This window comes from Cydia strobilella, chromosome Z (genome assembly GCF_947568885.1).
Source record: "Cydia strobilella chromosome Z, ilCydStro3.1, whole genome shotgun sequence".
NCBI lineage: Eukaryota > Metazoa > Arthropoda > Insecta > Lepidoptera > Tortricidae > Cydia > Cydia strobilella.
The window spans coordinates 36,305,661-36,326,764 of NC_086068.1; the positions used below are offsets into that span (position 1 = coordinate 36,305,661).

Consider the following 21,104-nt stretch of genomic DNA (forward strand, 5'->3'; position numbering starts at 1 on the left):
GTCCCGTTTTCACCCTTTGGATACGGAACCCTAAAAAGAAGTGTAACTGATAGCCTTAGTGTCATATATATAACTGTCAAATTCATAACTGTCAAAATTGACTTTTTACCGCCCAGGGACTGTAACACATGACACATGATAGAGTCATGTGTTGCTATAGTTTACTCAACTTGTATCAACTATAAACCATTGACTTGTAAAGTTGGCTATACCTTAGTAAACTCAAGTTAAAGTTGAAAATGGCCAAAACCGGCCCAGTGACCACAACCAGGTCATCTGTCCTATATCTCTTACATTCAAATAAATTATGACCAAACGGTTGTTGTAATTTTCGACGGTTACTCTGAAAATTATATCAGAATTTGTTTTTACCGAGACACAACTCTAGTGGAACCACAGGCCAAACTTCTCTCTAATATCGAGAGATTTATTTCACAGCTCATTGAAAAGTTGAACAAAAGTAGCATACGTTCACGGATTGCTAAAGATGACGCTGACTTGCTGACTATTACAACTGCCATTGAAGAATGACCGACACAAGCAGGTCGATGTAGTTGGACAAGATATTGATTTGCTTGTGTTAACCCCCGATGGTAAAAACAGTAATGCTCAAAGAAGCTCAGGGGAAAACAAAAAAAAAGAATGTACTGCTCCAAAGAGAGAATCCTGGAGGGTGTGCTGTGGATGCTGTTAATCGGGTAAACAATTTCTTTGCTAACACAGGTAAAAACCTCGCTAAGGTAATCCTAGGTAGAAATGCTAATTTGCACATTCGTAGCACGACCTCATTATCAAATGCTAACTCTTCGTCTTTTGTTCTTTTTGAAACAGACAACCATGAGGTCGACTCAATCCTTAGAAACTTGAAAAGTGACAGTGCACCTGGTATTCATTGTATTCCCACTATGTTCCTAAAGCTCGCCAAACAAGAAATTGTTCCAATAATAACCCGATTAGCAAATATTTGTTTCAATAATGGAGTCTTCCCAAAACGACTTAAACAAGCTGTGGTAACACCTGTGTATAAGAATGGGGAGAGAGACGACGTCAACAATTACAGGCCAATTTCGGTCTTATCGCCAATATCCAAAATATTAGAAAAATTACTAAATGTTCGACTTTTTAATTATTTTAATAAATTTAAAACACTATCGGATTCCCAATTTGGTTTTAGAAAAGGCAAAAGTACTGAAGACGCTGTTTTAGCTGTTACCTCTCTAATTACTCAGCAAGTTGATAGAGGGCAGAAATGTTTAGCTGTATTCCTTGACTTGAAAAAGGCCTTTGATACCGTCTCTCTTCCCATACTTATTGAAAAGCTTGAGCATATGGGTATACGTGGGAAACCGCTAGCTCTTTTGAAAGATTATTTAAGAAATCGTAGTCAGGTGGTTAAAATTGGAAACCATATTAGTGAGGAGCAAGAGATAACTTTTGGTGTCCCACAGGGTAGTGTCCTTGGTCCGACTCTCTTCTTGGCCTATATAAATGACCTTACTGATCTAATCCTAGATGGGGGCGCGATTTTTTCCTACGCGGACGATACTGTTGTTATTTTTAGTGACAGTACATGGGAAGCTGTGTTTAGTCAGGCGGAAAAAGGACTCCAAGAAATCTCTTCGTGGCTAAATTTAAACCTTCTCACACTTAATGTGGCCAAGACAAACTATATTTGCTTCACAAAATACAAAAGTACACAACCACCTCCTACTTTAAGTTTAAGAATACATGATTGTCGTCAAATAGATTTATCAAACTGCAATTGTAAGAAAATTGCTAAGGTTGCTTTCACAAAATACCTTGGGATAATTGTCGACCAGCGACTATCATGGCACAATCATATTGAGTACATTAATAATAGAATCAGAAAGTTAATATGGATTTTTAAAATATTAAAGCACATTACCACTAAAAATCTATTAAAACAACTATATATTACGTTAGCTCAATCCGTCATGACATACTGTATTCCAGTTTGGGGTGGAGCAAATAAATCTAAGTTTATTGATACCGAAAGGGGACAAAGATGTTTACTTAAAGTTATGTTCTCTAAATCATATAGATACCCAACAGATGAACTATACAACGAGTGTAAACTGCTTAGCGTAAGAAAATTATATATTTTGAACACGACCTTAAAGTTACATAGGACTCTAACCTATAAACCACCTACGTCAACACAAAGAAGAAAAGATAAAGTAGTTGTCCTCTCTAACACAAAGTCTCTTTTCGCCAAAAGGCAATTTGTTTACCATTCTGCCTACTTGTATAATAATATAAATAATATTATCTCGATTTATTCACTGCAATCGTATAATTTTAAGAAAACACTTTTAGAATGGTTAATTAACCTAAGTTACAAGGAAACTGAAAACCTAATATATCACGTATCTTAAATATTGCAACAATAATAAAATAAAAATAAAAAAACAACTTTTTCAAACATATTCATATCAATCAAAATTAAACTATCGTTAGACATATTTCAAAATATTTAAATCACTACGGTTATTATATAAACACATTCACACATATGCACACACATTCACTCACTCACACACACACACACACACACACACACACACACAGGTTTTATCTCAATTTTGTAAATTCAATTGTTTTGAGTGCACTAATTTCTTAACATTATATCATAATTTTGTTTTTAAATTTAATTTTAAATAATAATTTTAATTTTACTTAATTGTAATAAATTATATGTTAAACTTTACTTTAGCTAAAGTTCATACTAATTATATAATATCTTCACCTAAATATTACTTCAAATGATATGTTCGGTTACTATTTATAAACCCTAGTTAGTAGCGGGGTCTTCTGCCACAAGTATTTACAATACTTACAAGGAGATTCCAAGCATAACTAAATTGTAAATTGTGAAATGTTTTAACCAAAATAAACAATTTTTCATTTTTCATTTTTTCATTTTTTTTCAAAGACTAACAAACTTCTAACTTTGTGTCCAATATTAAGTATTCAATTCTTTTTTACATACTGTACCTAAGTGGCTGTGGTCTTACGTTAGCTTTCTACGGAAAGGGTAATTTTTTTTATTTATTTTTTATTTATTTATTTAAGAAACAAACAGTCGTTTACAAACAAGTTTACAAATATTTCTTAAATTAAGACCTAGAGTTTCATTATTGTATATAAATTGCAGTGTATAAAACAACAAAAACATAATGTAGGTAGGTACTAGGTAGTAACAGTTTGAAGGAAGGTATAGGTAAAACTCACGAGAGCCGGCGGAAGATTTGTACTGAAACTGTAAATTATATCTAAAAGAAAAACCTCGCCGATTCTCGTGATTCGACCCATGAGTAGGTACAGGTAATTAAGTTAATAAGTAATGTAGAAATTACTAAGTAATGACATGATTACCGGAAAGTGACATCAGTATACATAAGAAAAATTTACATAATTAATTAATTACCGAAAAACACATTTTAATGAATTAATAGAACAGTTAAACAAATCCAAATTATTAAGTTTTTCATTTTCGTTAAAAAGTTTACAAACACGTCTTATAAATACATTTAAATGCAAGCAATACAACTATTTAACAACAGACCAAACATGCAAAACTTTCCATTAGGTCGGTCAGGTCAGTCGGTTTGAAATAAGTAACGAAAAAAAAAAAAAAAAAACGTTTTAGTGACGTTCTAGAGGCTCTAAAAGACCACTCGGACCCCGTATATCATGACATATTATTAAATAAATCTATCATATATATATTATATTATATACGTTATATGTATTGCTAAAAGAGATTTATCGATTAACTGTCTGTTAAGTTAGAGACGTCGCCGATAAGCTCTAGTGGCCTTATTCATAAACGTTTGTCAAATCTAACACACTGTTGATAATCGTTTGTCCCGTCATGTTAACAATTCTGTTTTTTTGAAAGAGAGAAAATTTAACAGTTTTGTAAGAGGTTGCTAAGTTTTATGAAGAGAAAGTGAAAAGAAGTACCTACTTGGGCGGCACGTACTGCAACCCTATGAGGTACAAAACATTACGGCCCAAAGAATCTGGAATTTTCTGGACTCAACGGGCATTAGTAATGAACTTTAAAGGGCCGTAACAATAGATCACCGCTTGGTCGACGTGACACTCATAGGCCCACAACACCCCAATAATAATAAAAATAAGTTTTATGAATAAGGGGGTAAGGAAGTTAGCCTCATGCTTAAAAATTAAAAACCCTCGCATCGCTCAAGATTCTACTTTAAGAAACACTTTTTTGGTTTAATTTTGGTAGGTGGGTAGTTAATATTTAAATAAAAAATATTAGTCTGCACATATTTTCTATGTCATAGTCCCATTAGCCGTAGGTACTTGAGCTGAAGGTGTAAGCTGCAACATTACTAGCTCATATGTGACTATTGTTCCAGCAACCTAAAACAAATAATATTTTAAACCTTATAAACAAATAGATCATTTTATTTAATAGTTATAATTAAGGCTGTCCCAGAAGTAGAGACAACTTTCAAAGTCTTACTGGCTGAAAGTTTATTAAAACAAAAGTAAAGTTTTGGTGGCGTTGCATCTATGCGGGAATTTCATTATTGCATATTAGTGTTTCAAAATGAATGATCAGAATATGAAGAACTGGCTAATAGTTCACAATTGCCTTTAATTTACGAGTCTCATATTAAAAAGGATATAGTAAAACACTTTCTTCAAGTAAAAGTTAGACAAACTAGTTTAAATAGAATAATAAAACTTTATGAAGAAGCCTGGCGGTTTCTTGGGAGGAAAATGGAATAGTCGTCGGTAACAGAAAGTTGTAAAACCTTCGTTTCGCCGACGACAGTTCTTTTTGCCTCCTCTGCCACAGAACTTTAGCAAATGCTCCAATTCTGAGAAACGCAAGCCTTCAAGTTGGACTTCAAATGAATCGTGCAAAGACTCAGGTGATGACTAATAGCACGAAACGTTCGGTCGAAGTAGACGGGCAGATTATACAATATGTCAACGAGTATATGTACTTGGGCCAGTTAGTCTCTTTCAGCGACAAGCAAGACAAGGAAGTTGAGCGCCGTGTTCAAAATGCCTGGAAGAGCTACTGGTCCATTAAATGAAGGAGCTAATGAAGGGCGACCTGTCACTTAAGTGTAAACTCGTTGACATGTGTAATCTGCCTGTCCTAACCTACGGTGCTCAAACATGGTCGCTCACCGAGAGGCAGAAGTCCAAATTGAAGGTTTGCCAGCGAGCAATGGAGCGCAGTATTTTAGGTGTCACAAGGACAGATCGCATCCGAAACACTACATGGCGCTCCAAAAGAGGCATAGCTGACGTGGGGGAGAAGACCGCTAGGCTGAAGTGGGATTGGGCGGGTTACGCCTGCCGCATGCATCCGGATAGGTGGGCTAGTATAGCCACCAAGTGGATGCCGCAAAAGAAGCGCGGACGTGGCAGGCCCAGACGGAGATGGCGGGACGACTTGGACACCTTCATCAGTAACTGGCCAGAAAAAGCACAACCGCGGGAGTTGTGGAGATCAAGGGGGGAGGCCTTTGCCCAGCTGTGGGACACTTTAACGGGCTATTAATAATAAAATAGAAGAAACGGGTGAGATTAGTTTTAAGAAGATTCCGGTTAGAAGTAGAACAATCACGGTACCTCGAAATATTAACCGAGTTAAATCTATTTTTGATAAGACTCCTTTAACGTCCGTCAGAGTGGCAGCGGATAAATTAAAAGTATGAAAGTCGTCTGTCGCCAGAATGAAAAAGAAACGATCTATGTTTAAAACCATATGTGCAACAAACTGCTTCTAGATATGTAAAGGACCAAGAGGAACATGCCAAAAGAAGTAACCAATAATATTATAAATGTTAGCTGAAAAAAATAATCATCGATTTATTGACGATAGAACCTATGTTCCGGCGAATCCCAATGATGTCCATGAAGGAAACATTTCCATACAACCATTCATTAATTTCCATTTAGTCGTATAGATGTGACTCAGGACCAAAAAATTATACCAAAAGGCAATTTTTTTACGAAATACTTTGTATGGCCAAAGGGGTGCATGGCTGCAAAATCCTGAACAGCCGTTATGTGACAGGCCGCGAGCAATCTAAGAAGAAAAAAATTAAGTTGTCGTGGGAGCAAATTCGGTATCAATCTAATACTTAATTAAATTAAATTTGTTACTACTTTCAACCAAAATCATTACTTTTAAGGTTTACCTTAAATTACACATTTTGAAAATAAATTTGTCTCTTTACTTCTCTGGGACAACCTATATTATGTAATTTTCTTCTTGTTCTCACCGTTAATAGCAACTCGCGAGTGACAGTAAAGAACTGCAGTCCGCTTAATGCCACATTGTCTCCATTAACTTGATCAATGAATCTTTGAACCTTAAAAAATAATCAAATATTTAAAAATATAAAAACATCGAAGAGAGAAACAAGCATATTGCTATTTTAATTGTAGTTTTACCTCGATGCAGTACACCGGTGACGGGACATCATATAAAACTCGAGCAGGCAGCAAAGATGCGCTGTTTACTTGCGATGCGATCAGTGAAACCGCCACAGACCGACTGATGAGGTACACGAGAGAGAAGATGAAATACGCGGGACCCTCGTAACCGGCAAATAGGGTCGTCCTGATTACAAAACATACTTTACTTGCCGAGTATCATTTATATTTCGATCCACCCCTAAACAACCGGACCTTCAAAAAATTAAATAATATTTTTCTCTTTTATCTTTAAATAAGTAATTTTCACTATTTTGTCACTCGTTAGCGTAGTGTGATAATTTACACTATATATAAACAAGGCAATATAACTTCATAAGTAATCACCTTTTTTATATTACAGGAGGCAAACAAGCAGACGATTCACAGCGCCAAGGAGTAAAGCCGATCTAAAATATGCTGGCAGCCGACAATTGGAATCGCTTTCCATTGGATGCGGCCCAGAGAGAGAAGCTGGTACAGGGGTGCCCCTGCCCTCAGATGAGAACAGTATTCCATTTGTGGGCATCCCTGCGCCTTAAGGTGTGTTTAGACCACAAGAGCGAATGCTCATTCTACCCTCACTCCACCAAATTTGTTTTGTGTAAACAGAGACAGAGCATTCTTTCGTTGTTCTTTCTTATTTCAGTCATATTACTCGAGCAGCCTGCAGAGAGATATGATTGCCTAATTTTAATGTACTGGGTTGGGAAAACTAGGGCTATTGCTCGTTTTAGATTGGAATAGATAAATTTAGTTATCTATTTCGACCTATTTCGTAGTAAGATGTGAATTGTTACAGAATATATGTTTTGTAGTTCGCAGTGCCTTGGTAGTAATACTGTAATGTTGTGTAACTAATTTGAATTATAAAAAAAAAGGTTACTAACCTATCTTTTCATATATCTAGTTAAGAAAATCACTAACAATAATCTCTGGACTTTTATGTTTCGAAATAAAGATTTTATTATTATATTTCCTCTATTTATTCTTCTTCTACGGTTAGTATTTATACAATATTATTATATTCTCTTTATTTATTTTCCATCTTAGGCTAATGACCTAGCCTAAGATAATATGAATATAAAAGTAAAATATAAAAACAAAACAATACAAAATACATATACCTAAACACATTATGCATGGCATTAAGTCCGCCGTTTGTACTGTAAGGTTTTCTTTTGTGCAATAAAGATTAAATAAATAAATAAATTATAAAAAAACCTAACCTAGGGTGCCGCCAGCAGCGGGGCAGGGCCCAAGCTGCCGGTGGTCAGGGCCGCAGTGAGGAACCGACGTACTATAACGCGCCGTGTCCAAAATTACCGCTTTCTGCATCTGACCCTTGATTCAACCACCCAGCGAGAGTCTCTCTAGGTGTTGGTCGAGACTCTTCGCTATAAGACCGTTCGCTGACACGACTATCGGAACAATGATCGTCGAGTCAACACACCACATGGCGGTAATCTCGTGTGCCAAGTCTAGGTACTTGCTGGATTTGTCCATCTCGGTTTTCACGAGATTCTCATCATGGGGGATGGTAACGTCGACGAGCACGGTCCGGCGCTGCGATCGGTCTATCAGCACGATGTCAGGCTTATTGGCAACAATAGTCCTGTCATGATGATAGATCGATCCCAATAGAGCGTGGCACGATCATTTTCGAGAACTGGGGCAGGTGAGTACCTACTTGTAGTAAGGCACTTCGCGGTCCACAAGGCCGTATAGGAGAGCAAGCTGCTGGTGAATAATTCTGGCTACGAGATTATGGCTGTGCAAGTACTCACCGTTAGCAAGATGAAAACAACCAGAGATAATATGACAGAGTGACTCTCCGGGACGGCGGCATGCCCGACAAATGTAGACCGTACCGTCCTTCAGGATATATCTCCGGTAGTTATTCGTCATGATAACTTCGTCCGCAATTGCACAGGCAAAACCCTAGGTTTCTCCGAAGAGGTCCTCGAATCGTAGCCAGTTACCGACGCGGGCAGGTCTACATCGGGTCCCATGAGGGCCTTATTATATTTTTTTTTTTTGCGAAGATTCGAAGAATGCTCGCTCGCTTTCGCTTTCGGACGAGCGTTCCAACAATCGCCTAGAGCGTTCTCTCGTATTCGGACGGGCAAGCTTCGCAAAGCGGTTTCTTCAAAGTGTTCAAGTGCTCGAGGGATTTCACCATCCTAGAGCATATGCCCAAGAGATGTTTAGATCGGACTTACTTAGAATCCTAGTTCTTGAGTTGCATTCTTGCTCGTTGATATTCGCGTGGTGTAAACGCTGAAAACGAACTTTTGTTTACCCTAATAGATCAAGAATGAATGCTCTACTCTGGTTCTAGCTCGACCAACCAAGAGCTGTAGGCGGTGGGCCGGCGTGAAATACTGTCTCGATCTGTTGATCACACCGAACTTTTGCGAGGCTAATTTGGCCTTACGTAAAGAAATTTACTCCATAATATCTTAATTTACGCGTTAACCTAATGCTACAAATTTAGCGGACGAAGGTTTTGCGCTTAATATTTTTGCACGTTAATAAACTTGGGACCACTTCCACCATTCACTAAACCGGGGTTAACCGGTTAAACCTGGAGCTACCATGGTTTACCAGTACAATTTGACACTGGTTTTTAACGCTTTAACCCGGGGTTAGTGGGATGGTGCGTGGCCGTTAGTAGGATAAATTATCACATACCCTTTGAGACGACTAGCATGGCAGGCTCCAGTATCTTTTATTCCGTTTCTGAAATGGGCATTATACTTTTTAACATGTGATTTAACTAACAAGTAAAAAACCTTTCGTTATTTGTAGTTATTGGCAATTTAGACAACAATACGAGATTCCAAAACTTACAACTATGGTCGAAGTTTAAGTTCCAGTACAATATATATGAATATTTTTTACTTCGGATCAAAAACAAAGTAATTCAGTCTGCCTCACGCTTGACTGCACATTTCTAATAGGTTTTCTTGTGATCTATAGGCAAAGATCTATTTTGTGTATTTTTTTTTAATTTTAGACCCAGTAGTTTCGGAGATAGAGATCCCCCCCCCTTTATCTCCGAAACTACGGAGAATGGTCATTTATTGCCTATTTTCTTAAATAACTTCTAAACTGTTTATCCTAAAATTATAAAAAAAAATATTTGAGATTCACACAATGAGCTCTTTCATTTGATATGTAACACGATATAGTTTGAAAAACTTAATTTTTTTAATTTTCTCATTTACCCCCCAAAAGTGGCCCCCATGTTTAAAATTAATTTGTTTACGTTAAATTAATTTGTCCGTCTTTGGGTCACAACCTTACACATGTATACCAAATTTCAACTTGATTGGTCCAGTAGTGTCGGAGAAAATAGGCTGTGACAGACGGACAGACAGACAGACGCACGAGTGATCCTAAAAGGGTTCCGTTTTTTCCTTTTGAGGTACGGAACCCTAAAAATGAAAATAGAAACCAAGTCATACCGTAGTAAAACGGTAATAAGTATTTTCACCTCAGCAGCTCGAACAAGCCTACTTTCGTCACTCCCTGGAGTGAGGAAAGTGCGACTTTCCTCACTCCAGGGAGTGAAACAATGTAGCTTTTTAATTTAGTGAAGGCCATGAACTTCATACTTTTATTACATTTTTTAATGGTACGGTACGGTACGGTACGGTACGGTACGGTACGGTACGGTCCGGTCCGGTCCGGTCCGGTCCGGTCCGGTCTCGTCTCGTCTGGTCTCGTCTCGTATCGTATCGTTTATATTTTTTTATGGTTGTTACTTTGGAAAGAGGTTTTCAAACTCGTTAAACCAACCATTGGTAGGGTGACAATAAATTTCAATTAAAATTTAATTCAAGTAACTTAAAAAATAGGTATGATAAAAAATAACAGAATAGGGTATTTTCCACATGTTGAAGTTTATCTAAATCTAGTTAAATAGATAGAAAATGAGCAATTTATCACAATAAATTGGAAATTTAAAAAATATATGGGTTTCATAAATAAATACGTTTTTTTTTTAACTTCCAAATTGGAAAATATTAATGGTACCATTCGATTCCTTACATTTTATTTAAAAAAAATTGTAAGGCAACAATATACATAAACGCAATATTTCACCGACAAAATCGCAATTTCCTTGTTTGCTACGGCTTCTAACTCCTCTGAGCGATAGCGACGTCACGATTTGTAATGTCATTTTGTATGAAGCATTTCGTCAGTAAAGTGCGGGTGCCAGACTTTGACTATCATTTGTGACTTTTGTATTGCTTTAAGACAATGGGTCCCATCATTATCCCACACAGACATTTGATCCTCAAAACAAACCTGATCGACTGATACCATTCATAAAAAAATGTAGAAAACCCTATTGTGTTAGTGCTACATAAATGTGATCGCCATCGATGATTGAATTAGAAAAATTGGTTTCTGATCACCGATTAAATTTCATGACTTCTCCCTTGAGGTGAAAATATCCAGATTATCTTAGGTTAGAAAATACTCACTCTAATGTATTGAACAGTTGTAAACACACGAAGAATAGGTTGTTTGCGAAAGATATGAAGACTATTCCACTAATGACATCGTCAACTTTCCGTACAAGCTGCGTCACGCGGCTATACTCCTCGCGCGCGCTTCGCCAGAATGATGCCGGCAAGTACTGAACACACAATAACGTAATATTGATGTCAAACATGAAATATATTGATTTAAACTAACACGATTTTAACTCATATTTTTAAACTAACACGGGACTTAATCGCGTAAAAACACGTTTATTTATGGCCTGATGTTTCGAACATGACGTTATGTTCGTGGTCACCGGCAGACTAGCGAGGAATTGTATCAACATCTTCTTGCTCCGCGGGTTTTGAAAACTACCATCAGAGCACTTGATTACTAACTGGTACGCTAGGGTTGTCACTTTGCCTACACAGAACACACGACATCCGATGGTATGTGATGGGATGTTTTTTCCCCCTTACATTTGCGAATTACTGGATTCCCCTGTCCCTCATTATGATTTAAGTTTTTACGCGATTAAGTCCCGTGTTAGTTTAAAATTATGAGTCAAAAATGAAGCTCGTTTTAAGCCGATTCTGATGTTAGAATATATTACGATTGTCATCTTGTTTTGATGCGACCTCGATCCTCACTAGTCTGATGATTAGATGCCTAATCACGTGACTCGTTGCATTCCCCAAGCACCAGTCAGCGTTTAGGGGCATTTCATAATTTCCTAATCGACATAATAGGCATGATGACAGAGATTGAAAAACTGTCCTATAATGTTAATAAACATAAATTATTTACTATGAATAACATATTTTTGCATTTAATACAGGTTTAGTAGGAAAAAACTACATTTTAGTTTTTATATTTGATCATATAAACAAAACGTACGTTCTAGGTGTTCCTTAGAAGCTTATTAAAAAAATTGTTTATTTCGTATACCAAAGTGTATAAATTTTGTGCTGGTCCATATTGGGTTGCATACAAGTTTAAGTCATATCTTTGATACGCATAACAACTTGTGTCATAATCATCATTGCGCATACAAATGAAAAGTCATATTAAGTATATTATGTCATACATTTTTAGCCATAATATTTGATGACATACTCAGCAGTTGTCATATATTTTTTGTGCATATAGGTTTTAATTATAATGTCATACCATCCCCCCATCTCCATTCTGTCACCGTGGGACTAGACGCGGACTTGCGTTTCACCCTTACGTCGTTACTCTGCCACTGATTCGTACTAAGCGCTATGCATCCAGCTTTATCATACGAACGGCTAAGGAGTGGAATTCACTTCCTGCAAATATATTCCCAGTCCACTATAACTTGGATCTTTTTAAATCAAGAGTGAATAGACATCTTTTAGGTAAGCATGATCCATCCTAGACTGCATCGGCACTTACCATCAGGTGAGATTGCGGTCAAGTGCTTGCCTTTTTGTAATAAAAAAAAAAAAATACCAGCTAATAGTACATTATTGTCGAGGCTCGGAAGTAGCTACTTGCTGGCTGAGGATTAGTTTTAAACGGACGACCTTGGGAGTCCGTTTAATTGAATCCGAAGCCAGCAAGTAGCCTTACAGCCGAGTCATATATAGTGCTTTTCTCAAAAATGGCGCAATAAATGCAAATATAATAGAAATATTTTACAGAAGCAACATTCTTATGTATATATTTTCACAGAAAAAAGTAAAAAGCTTTGCTTTGCCGCCGTTTTATTTTTTTAATTAAAAATGGAAGTGTATTTTTCTGCCGAAAATACGCCAACCTATTTGAGACACCTAAATAGTCGCGGTACCAACATTATAATAATAAGCACTGATCATCTGTTTGGCTATTTAATTATTTTATTATTTATTTATTTAATAAAATACAGAGTATTCATACAATAATCGGGGCTATGATTATTGTATTAATAATGAGTTTGACTGTGGGGTCATCAGTCTCTAGTTACATATGTACTTAACTTAATTTTATAGTAGTGCAATTACTACAAAATATTGATATAGTGTATTTTTAACATAGATTTAAATTTAGACTTCTTATTTTCACATCTTATGGCTTCGGGCAAACTATTAAGCAAATATGGAATTTTTTTCCTAAGGGTTCTATCCCCGTAGTAGTTATTAATTCTAGGAACGTATAGTTTGCCTGAAGTCACAGCCTTTGTGATGTAAGTGTGATTAACTGGTGTTAATGCATCCTCTGAGTTAAGCTCCTGCCGGCCATGGTTATTGATCGCAAGTAGGTATTTATGTTTTAAACTGACAGGTAAGATGTTGCAAATTTTGAATAGAAGTCTGTAGTTACCTTTACATTTGAGTTTAGTTTTATGGTTAACAAGTAATTTTAAAAATCTGATCTGCATATTTTCTAATTTATCGATATTGGTCTTAGTTGTGAGTCCATAGCTGTCAAGAGCATAGCTCAGTATTGAATCTACAAGTGACATGTATAAACATCTAAGTGTGCTAATAGGAACTTTAAATTTTAAGTGAAAGAATTTACCTAATAAAACTAAGTTTTTCATAAATAAAATTAACATGATATGACCAGGAGAGGTGCTCGTCTACTTTGATTCCAAGGTAAGTAATACATTTTACTTGTTGTATAGGTTCACAGTTACAGTTATATTTGTTTAGATGAAAACAGTGAAAAGTATGGGCATATAATTTGGAAGGGATATTCTTAATTGGTAAATACGGTGAATGAATTAGTAAGAACTTGGTTTTATTGGAGTTGAGAACTATCCCATTGTCGTGAGACCACTTAACGACCGAGTCAATGTCTGCCTGTACTAGACGGAAAGTGTCCTCGAGGTCAGTGCCCGCGCGCAGGGCGCATAGTTCGTCTGCGAACATGTGCGCTGAGCAATGCTGCAGCACACCGCACAAGCTATTAACGTGCATCAAGTAGCAGACAGGACCACAGCCCGAGCCCTGAGGCACCCCATACTCCACGGCGCACTCACGACTATAGGAGTTCCCGACCCTGACCTTGTAGGAGCGCGAGGTGAGATAGTCGCGGAACCATGGGTTGAGCGGTTTGCTCACTCCGCACTCGTGCATGGCCTTCAATAAGGTATTCGAATTCAAAGTATCGAACGCCTTTTTGAAATCAAAGAATACGGCTAATACAATTTTTTTATCATTCAGGTAATTATTAATTTCGTCTGTAAAATTTGATAATAAAGTCGAGGTACTTTTTCCTCTTTAAAAACCGTGTTGACTGGGAGTTAGAACATTATTTTTACTAAGATAGGTACTAAGCTGGTCAGTAATACATTTTTCCATAATTTTATCAATACTGGATAATATTGCAATAGGTCTGTAGTTAGAAAAGGATTTATGATCTCCTTTTTTGTAAATCGGTCGAAGTATAGCCTCTTTTAGTTTACTAGGAAATTTATGATGTTTTACGGATAAATTTATCAATCTGGCAAGAACAGGACTTATTTTATCTGCGACGAGTTTTATGTCAGACATGCGTATTAGGTCGCTGCCCGGAGACTTGTTTGAGTTCATGTTTTTGACTACTTTTCTAATTTGATGACTTTTCATGGGCTGCCATCTCATACACACATCTGACTTTTTAACATAGTTATCCCTATCAATCAAATTATAATTACAGAAATGTTTAATCTCTTTTATCTCGTCTGTAAAAGTAGAGGCGAACTTATTACATACATATTTGTCATTGCCCATACCTTGCATGTTTGAGTGTATTATATTGTTACGTGTCGATAAGGTAATTGAAACAACGGTCACTAACGTTTTAACACAAAGATTATTTTATTCACTATAAATACACTATTTATCCTAAATAAACCTAACGAATTAACTTAAATTATAAATAAGTGGGCGCCAGGTGAAATTTAGTCGGATGTTCGACGGGTATTCGTCCAAACCCTGCCAGTCTTTCTAGCTCAGTTAAAGTGTGTTCGTTAACAAAATTACAAAATTGTTGTAGCCGTATCTCAAGGGCGTTTCGGAAGGCTAAAATGAAATTAAATAACATTAAACTTGGCTGCCCATTAATGACATTAACAAACTGTCTAAATTGAGATCCTTATGTATAACACTTACCCCTCTCGTAGATATTTCGGCACTTTAAATAACAAAACAAAACTTCGTCACTGCCACTGACGGAATGTCCAGAATTTACTCAATAACAATTATAGATTTCGGAAATTCGTTACATTTTAAATTCTTAATCACCAGGTACAGTGGTGGACATGACCACTTACTTTGTCGGCCGTTACCAGCTCAAGTGTCAATATATTTTACAACCAGATTTTAAAATCTAAATTATAAAATAGAAACAACTTGGATAAAGTTAACCCGCGCTGGGATTCGATCCTCAGACCTTTATCTCTGTAGGCAGAGCGTCGCCCATTGAGCTACGGATACAGTTAATCACCTCTCCGAAATAGGCGATCAGTTTCGGCACACGACCGTGCAAGCTATAATACGTCATAACTGACCGACCCTACGGTCTATTTTCAAATGTCAACACTTTAACATAACATACCCCTTCCCTCTTTAAAAATATGGCTTCAAATCTTTGATGTGCCATGTCCCAATACTTTTACCCTGTGCATTATTTAATCTAAAAACTATGTCAGATAGCTTCTCCGCTATGACTGACCTTTCGAATTTAGGAGCCAGTTTAGCCATGAATTTATCACTGGCCTTTGACAGGCACTTGATTCTTTTCCAAACTATATCACCTAACTGGAAAGTTTCTGGACGTCTCCTGTTATCATAATGCTGTGCACTTTTAAAATGAGAATTTTTAATTCTGTCTTGTACCTCTTTGCAAATATCCACCCGTTTCTTAAGACTTTCTAAGTAATTAACTGTGTTTATTGCATCACTATCTGCTGGTATAGACAACCGCCCTCCAAGAGGTGACGGTGCTAAATTTGAAACCGTTGTTTCCCTACCTAAAAATAAGTACGACGGTGTGTATTTAGTAGTCTCATGCACGGCTGACCTGATTGCATGACCTATCTGGTCTAAATTGGCATCCCACTCGTTATGTTTCCTACATTTAATATACGACGAAATCATAGTTCCAATAACGCGATTTACTCTTTCCGTCGGATTGCTCTGGGGATGATAGTGCGGAGTGTAACGTATTTCCATATTGTACTTAGCTGCTAAGTCCTTAAACAGATTAGATTCAAATTGCTTCCCATTGTCGCATACAATTGCTTCCGGAGCGCCAAAAAGTAACAACTGCCTCTCTACTATTTCACACATTTTATCAGATTTACCTGTTCGGAGAGGAAATAACACTGTGAACTTAGTGAAATAAGCACGACATGACTAGCAGCATGGTGTTACCCTTTTTACTTTTAGGAAAAGGACCCATAAAGTTCATGGATACAGCCTGCCACGGCCCCGTTATTTCCCTGTGACGTCCCATGTGTCCCAACGGTAATTTTTGTGATACCTTGCGACTAGCGCAACATTCGCACTCATTTACGTATTACTTCACATCCTTCAACATGTTATGCCAAAAGAATCTCTGTTTAATTCTAAGATATGTTTTCCTAATCCCTAGATGACCTGAAGCCGGATTGTCATGACATTCCTGAAAAACTTTGCCCCGTAACATTTCGGGAATGTACAGTTTCCATACATCCTCTTCATTAGGATACTCCTTCATCGGTATTCTTTTGTAAAGAATGCCATCCGAAACCAACCACTCCGAATTATCGTTTGTAGACGAGACTTTCGTTACCTTATCTTTATACCATGCATGCTTATGATGATCCAAGATTTCAATCAAACCTAATTCGCATTCCGTCTGCGCGACTCCTCTGGATAAGGCATCTGGTACCGTATGACACTTTCCTGGACTATGAATAATGTCGAAGTCAAATTGCTGTAACTTCATAGCCCAGCGTGCTAAACGGCCATGCGGATCCTTCATCTTGTGCAGCCACTGTAAAGCACTGTGATCTGTTACCACAGTAAAGTGCGTACCATCAACGTATGGCCTAAACTTCTCTACTGCATAAACAACACTAAGTAATTCTCTTTCGGAGGCCGAATACTTCTTTTCACTATCATTTAACTTCCGACTTAAGTATGCTATAGGCTGTTCCGCATCATCAGATTGCTGACAGAGTACCGCCCCAATACCGGTATTCGAAGCGTCACACTGGATGAAAAATGGCTTATCATAATTTGGACATGTCATTACCGAAGTCGAAGTAAGCTAAGTCTTAAGCTTTACCCAGGCCAATTCTGCCTCAGTGGTCCAAGTCAACTTTTTTGCTTTTCCCTTGGTGAGGTCATGAAGCGGTGCTGCTACGTCAGCGAAGTCCTTTACAAAACGTCTGTACCAACTGGCAAGCCCTATGAAACGTTTCAACTCTGTAAATGTGTTTGGCCTAGGGAAATTTAAGATCGCCTGCACTTTCTCTGGATCCGTCCTGAGCCCATCTTTATCCACAATATACCCCAAGTACCGTAGGCTAGGCCGAGCAAACCGACATTTTTCCACGTTAATCGTCAAATTAGCTGCCTTCAAAGTTGACATCACCTTCCTTAATAACGACATGTGCTCATCAAATGTAACTGAAGAAATCACAATATCATCCAGATATGCCCATACCTTGCCCTCTTCTGCATGGAACAAAATGTCCATCAACCTCTGCTGCGTCTGTGATGCATTCACCAGGCCAAATGGCATGACTTTGAAATGAAACAGCCCTCTACCAGGCACAGCAAAAGCCGTTTTCTCCTTACTGCCCTCTTCCAGCTGTATCTGCCAAAATGCCGACTTGAGATCGAGAGTACTTAAAAATTTCGCGTTACGCAGACTATCAAGAACACTTGTCACTCTAGGCAAAGGATATGTGTCACGTTTCGTAACGCGGTTTAGTTGTCTGCTGTCGAGACACAACCTGTTATCCCCATTGGGTTTTTTTACAACTACTACTGGCGAGCACAATGAGCTATACGACGGCTCCACCACATCTTTGGCTAACATCTCATCCAATTCTTTTTCAATCAACTTTTTTCCACTGGTGAAACATTGTACTGTCTCTGATATATTGGCTTACTGTCCGCTGTGTCAATAGTATGTCTCAATATTTCAGTAGTTCCTAACCCGCAACCAATCGTCTGTTTCATTTCGTCTATCAACCCTCCCAGTATTGCCTGCTGCTCCGATATAAGGTCTTCCTTTGCCATAATTATTGGACTCTTTATCTCCATCTCTCCGAGTTCCACGCGACTACGAGTAATCTCACTTTTAAACCGAATTTCCACCCCGAACTCCTTAAAAAAATCTTTACCTAATACTAATTGTTGTTTGAGAGCTGGCATCACCATAATCGGCATTACACTGAATTGACCATCAAAGCTAATCGGCACCTCAAACATTTCGGTAATATTGTGCGATGCACCACACGCCGTTGTAGCACCCTTTGGTTCCATGCTATTAGCCCTTAGCCCCAGTCTGTTCATAACTTTAGCAAACTGTAGATTACCAACCGTACGATTTGCACCACAATCTAACAATCCTGTGTAAGCGTAACCCAGAATGCTCAACTGTACATATGTTCTGTTATCGTTTTGTTTCTCTATTAATAATGGACATAAATCACACTCGGCATTATCAGCCCGCACAAAGAACTTCCTTACTGTCCCCAACCATGCCTGCCACTCACTGCTATTGCGCTTTAGGGAGAAATTCAGTTGGCAGCATTCGATGAACTTCCCCCTTGGTCTTTTCCCTTGCACACACAATCTTTTGACGTTACACCAAACCGTCCACACTTGTAGCAAAACAGTCTCTGCCTCGGCACCGAACACTCTCTAAAGGTATATCCACTTTCGCGACAATTCCAACACCGCTTGCTCGCCAGATTTGATGCCCGACTCTGTGCCGATTTAACTTCTGCAACTTCTATGACCTTACCAGGAACTATGGATTTCTCTGACTGTCCTTTATATGCCAGGTCTGGTTCTATCAAACCTTTTTCCCCCTTCGGCTGTTGAAAATTGTCACAGTTGACCTTTGTCCTCTCAACAATCCTCAACACATTTATCATCTCCTGTACCGACTCAAAATTATCTCTGCACACCGCCTGTTGATAATATGGTTGTAAGTTTTTAAGAACAATGAGCACCTTTTCATTTTCAGTAATCCTACTCGGCAAACGGTTGAACATGTTTTGCATTACCGAAATATAAATCAACACAGATTCGCCACTCCCTTGAGTACGTGCCCTTATTTCTGCTAAGAGCTCTTCTTGATAGTAAGGCCTTTGAAACGCTCGTTTTAAAAGAATGACTAACTCATCCCAACTGTCGGCATACTCTTTGTTGGCTCTGTACCAAATTAAGGCGTCTCCTTCAAAACAATCTACCGCACCACGCCACAAGTCACCGTCTGTCGCATTTCTTGCCTCTTTTAACTCAGAAACCCGCTCTATAAACGCATTAACGCTCATGTTATTTCCTCCCGAATACTTCAGACCCCACTGATATATCGGAACCAGCTTGCGTCTCGAAATATCTTCATCAAATGTCGACGAGCGAGCTACGGATACAGTTAATCACCTCTCCGAAATAGGCGATCAGTTTCGGCACACGACCGTGCAAGCTATAATACGTCATAACTGACCGACCCTACGGTCTATTTTCAAATGTCAACACTTTAACATAACAATATAATCTAAATTTTTACTATCTTTTCCTAATAATATATGTATCCTTTCCCATAATTTCTTAATATTGTTATTACATTCTATAATGCACTTTTTATCATAAGAATTTTTACTTTTATTTATGGCTTTGGTACATTTATTCCTATACCTAGTATAACTAAGTCGCTTTAGCATATTATTTGGCTCATTACACCATATGTGAAAGAATCTATCCCTTTCTAATATCATATTCTTTAAATTATCGTTAATCCAGGGTTTATGATTTCTACTTGTATTACACTTGACCGTTTTATTTACATGGCAATTGTTGTAAATGTCCAAGAATAATTGTGTTAATGCGTTATACAATTCTATTGGGCAATTTAATGACATTAAGGTATCAAAATTTGTTTCCAAAAGCATTTCTCTGACCTTGCGGTTTTCAAGGACACGTTTCGACTCAGCGCGGGCAAAATGTTTTCGTTTCGTGCCGCCTGTGCCACCGAGGGCGTCACCGCCGCGCGAGTTCGACGATGTGCCGTTGCTATAGGCGCCGGCGCGGCCGAAATCGCTCGCCGGGGCGCGGTTCCACTGCACCACAGCCGACACGAAATAATGGTCAGATATTTTGTGCTCTATAACAGCTGAGCTCTATAACAGCTGAGCTTATTAGTGCCGTGCTAACCGAGGTTCTAATATAAATATGGACTAAGCAGGATTCTACAACCTTATCAATTACTATTTCCTTACGTGTTACTATATTAATACATTTATTTGAGCCAAATTCTGTCATAATAGTTTCATACTCTAGAACATATTTATTCTGTTTATTTAATAAGTTTATATTTATATCACCACAAAAAATAAGATTCGCATTAGAGGGTACAGATTCTAGTAATGGCCGAAGGTCCTCAAGGAATTCAATGATTTTATCTTGCTTACTTATTTTAGGTGGTCTGTAAACATATAACAAATAAATAATGGACCTATGCCTTCATTTGATATGGCCACTTCAACTTGTAAAAAGTTTGGAACTCGACAAATAATGGAATTTGTATGCAACATTGCAGTCCCGAAATCGAGACTGCAATGTTTTTAATTTTTTGACTGACCATAAACTACGCACTTCGCGACTTACTTTTTAACCGGCAACCTCGACTTTGCCGTCCATTTTTGAGAAAAAGCATATTTATCGATACTTATAATGGTTTTACGTATAACGTATAACGTTTTGTAGCATAATAATTTTCAACCATAATGGTTTAAGGCATACTTAATTATTGATAGCCGTATTATACACCCTCCTCCATAACGTTTAAAACGTATTTGTCTACGTTTATATGTGAATACGAGTTTTTCATTACTTTTGTTTAATAAAGTTATATAAATAATTTAAAAAACTAATTTTAGCTTCTCAATAACTCCTCGAAAA

General features: G+C 37.7%; 1 protein-coding gene across 3 annotated transcripts in view; it reads right to left on the bottom strand.

Annotated features, from left to right (window-relative positions):
- Window positions 1-4,270: 4,270 nt before the first annotated feature.
- Window positions 4,271-21,104, bottom strand: part of LOC134754869 (gustatory receptor for sugar taste 64f-like) — an 81,889-nt gene continuing 65,055 nt past the window's right edge. For all 3 annotated transcript variants that reach the window (XM_063691320.1, XM_063691319.1, XM_063691318.1), the window contains 5 exons: window positions 10,989-11,143; window positions 9,187-9,234; window positions 6,472-6,640; window positions 6,300-6,389; window positions 4,271-4,413 (listed from right to left, as the gene is read on the bottom strand). In XM_063691320.1, coding sequence (XP_063547390.1) covers window positions 4,324-4,413; window positions 6,300-6,389; window positions 6,472-6,640; window positions 9,187-9,234; window positions 10,989-11,143 — 552 coding nt within the window. In that variant the 3' untranslated portion in view covers window positions 4,271-4,323. The remainder of the gene's footprint in view (window positions 4,414-6,299; window positions 6,390-6,471; window positions 6,641-9,186; window positions 9,235-10,988; window positions 11,144-21,104) is intronic.